The sequence below is a fragment of the Apaloderma vittatum genome, unplaced genomic scaffold, assembly GCF_000703405.1.
Source record: "Apaloderma vittatum isolate BGI_N311 unplaced genomic scaffold, ASM70340v1 scaffold36476, whole genome shotgun sequence".
Classification (NCBI taxonomy): Eukaryota; Metazoa; Chordata; class Aves; order Trogoniformes; family Trogonidae; genus Apaloderma; species Apaloderma vittatum.
Genome location: NW_009720741.1, coordinates 1 through 1,323, shown reverse-complemented (window position 1 = coordinate 1,323; position 1,323 = coordinate 1). Strand labels below are relative to the sequence as shown.

The window sequence follows — 1,323 nt, the reverse complement described above, 5'->3', positions numbered from 1 at the left end:
GACCTGTTTTATTCTAAATATTTGCTTGCACTTTTAGCTGTGTGCTTGGCCTGACAGACACAGCAGTGCTATACCATCCTCTTCGTTAACCACAATCCACGGCTGGTATGACCGATTCCCTCTGATATTACTTTTGACACGCTCTTGACCTGCTGAGCAGAAAGTGGAGCCCTGGGAAAACAGAGGGAGGTCTCTCTCTCAGCTCCGTGCTGCTCCGAGAGCTTCAGTCCTTAGGGAGAGGAATCCCCACTGCTGTGTGTTTGCTTAGATTCCTGGCCTCTTCCACTTGCAGCGGCGTGCAGTAATCCTCCAGGAAGATGGTCGCCAGGTTGCTCAGCCTTCGGCTGGCTGAGAGGGAGAAGCGGAGCATGCACTCCACCACGGGGAGAGCTGTGGTCTGCTGGCGCGACTGGGGCGTCGTCAGGTACATCAGCGTCGTGACTGCCGACATGACCGTCTCCTCGTTGGAGCTGGAGAGGCAGTTGATGATGGGCTCTACCCCGTTTGCCTCCAAGATGTAGTCTTTGTTAGTTTTATCCAGGCACAGGTTACAAAGACCACCTGGAACAGCAAAAAAAACCCCAAATAACACACACAAGACAAACTCCCATCTTCCACACCCTCATCTTCTTCATACTAAGATTCAAATTCACTGCTGATCTCTTTTTTTTTTTTCCTAATACAGAAATAAGCATACAGGTTTTCTTGAGATTTGGATGGAAAATCCTCAAAGGCTTCCTGGGCAACATTTTCTTGATTGTTTCCAGAGATTTTTCCACTAGAACATTCCTCCTCCTGTATGTCATTAGAGGGCACTGTTACTGCTGGACATAACCTCTTCTACAGAAGGAAGAATTCCGCTATCACGTAACCCAGACAGAGGTTACAAGCCTGCAGTTTATTGCAGGTTTTTAGAAATGCAAGGAACAACACTAACAGTACTACCCAAGAGGTGCAGAACGTCTGAACTTGAAACTTTAATGTGCAGCCATGACCCTCCTGTAGCTCAGCCACAGAAACCAAATATAATTTCATGGAATCACTCGGAATTAGGATCTGGGCCCTTAGCTTATGTTCAGGCCATGCTGAATCCCCATAAAGCAGCTCCTCGGAGGACTTCCTAAAAAAATTGAAGTAAGCATTCTAGAAAAGCGGCTGCCCATAGCAAGGAGACAACATGAGATCTGTCCGTTACACGCGGCAAAATTTATGTGTTAATGACGGATGGTTTACAGGAGAGATTTCATTAAAAAGTCACTGAGCTGGCATTTGCTGACGGTCTGAGGGCAAAAACATCCTTTCTAGAAAGCCCCTTCTTTAGGC

General features: G+C 47.1%; 1 protein-coding gene across 1 annotated transcript; it reads right to left on the bottom strand.

The window, feature by feature from the left end:
- Positions 1-223: 223 nt before the first annotated feature.
- Positions 224-561, bottom strand: ARMC7 (armadillo repeat containing 7; the record flags this gene model as incomplete). The annotated part of the gene is made up of 1 exon (XM_009871108.1): positions 224-561. A coding segment is annotated over one exon (338 nt), but the record flags the coding sequence as incomplete, so codon positions are not given.
- Positions 562-1,323: the final 762 nt, after the last annotated feature.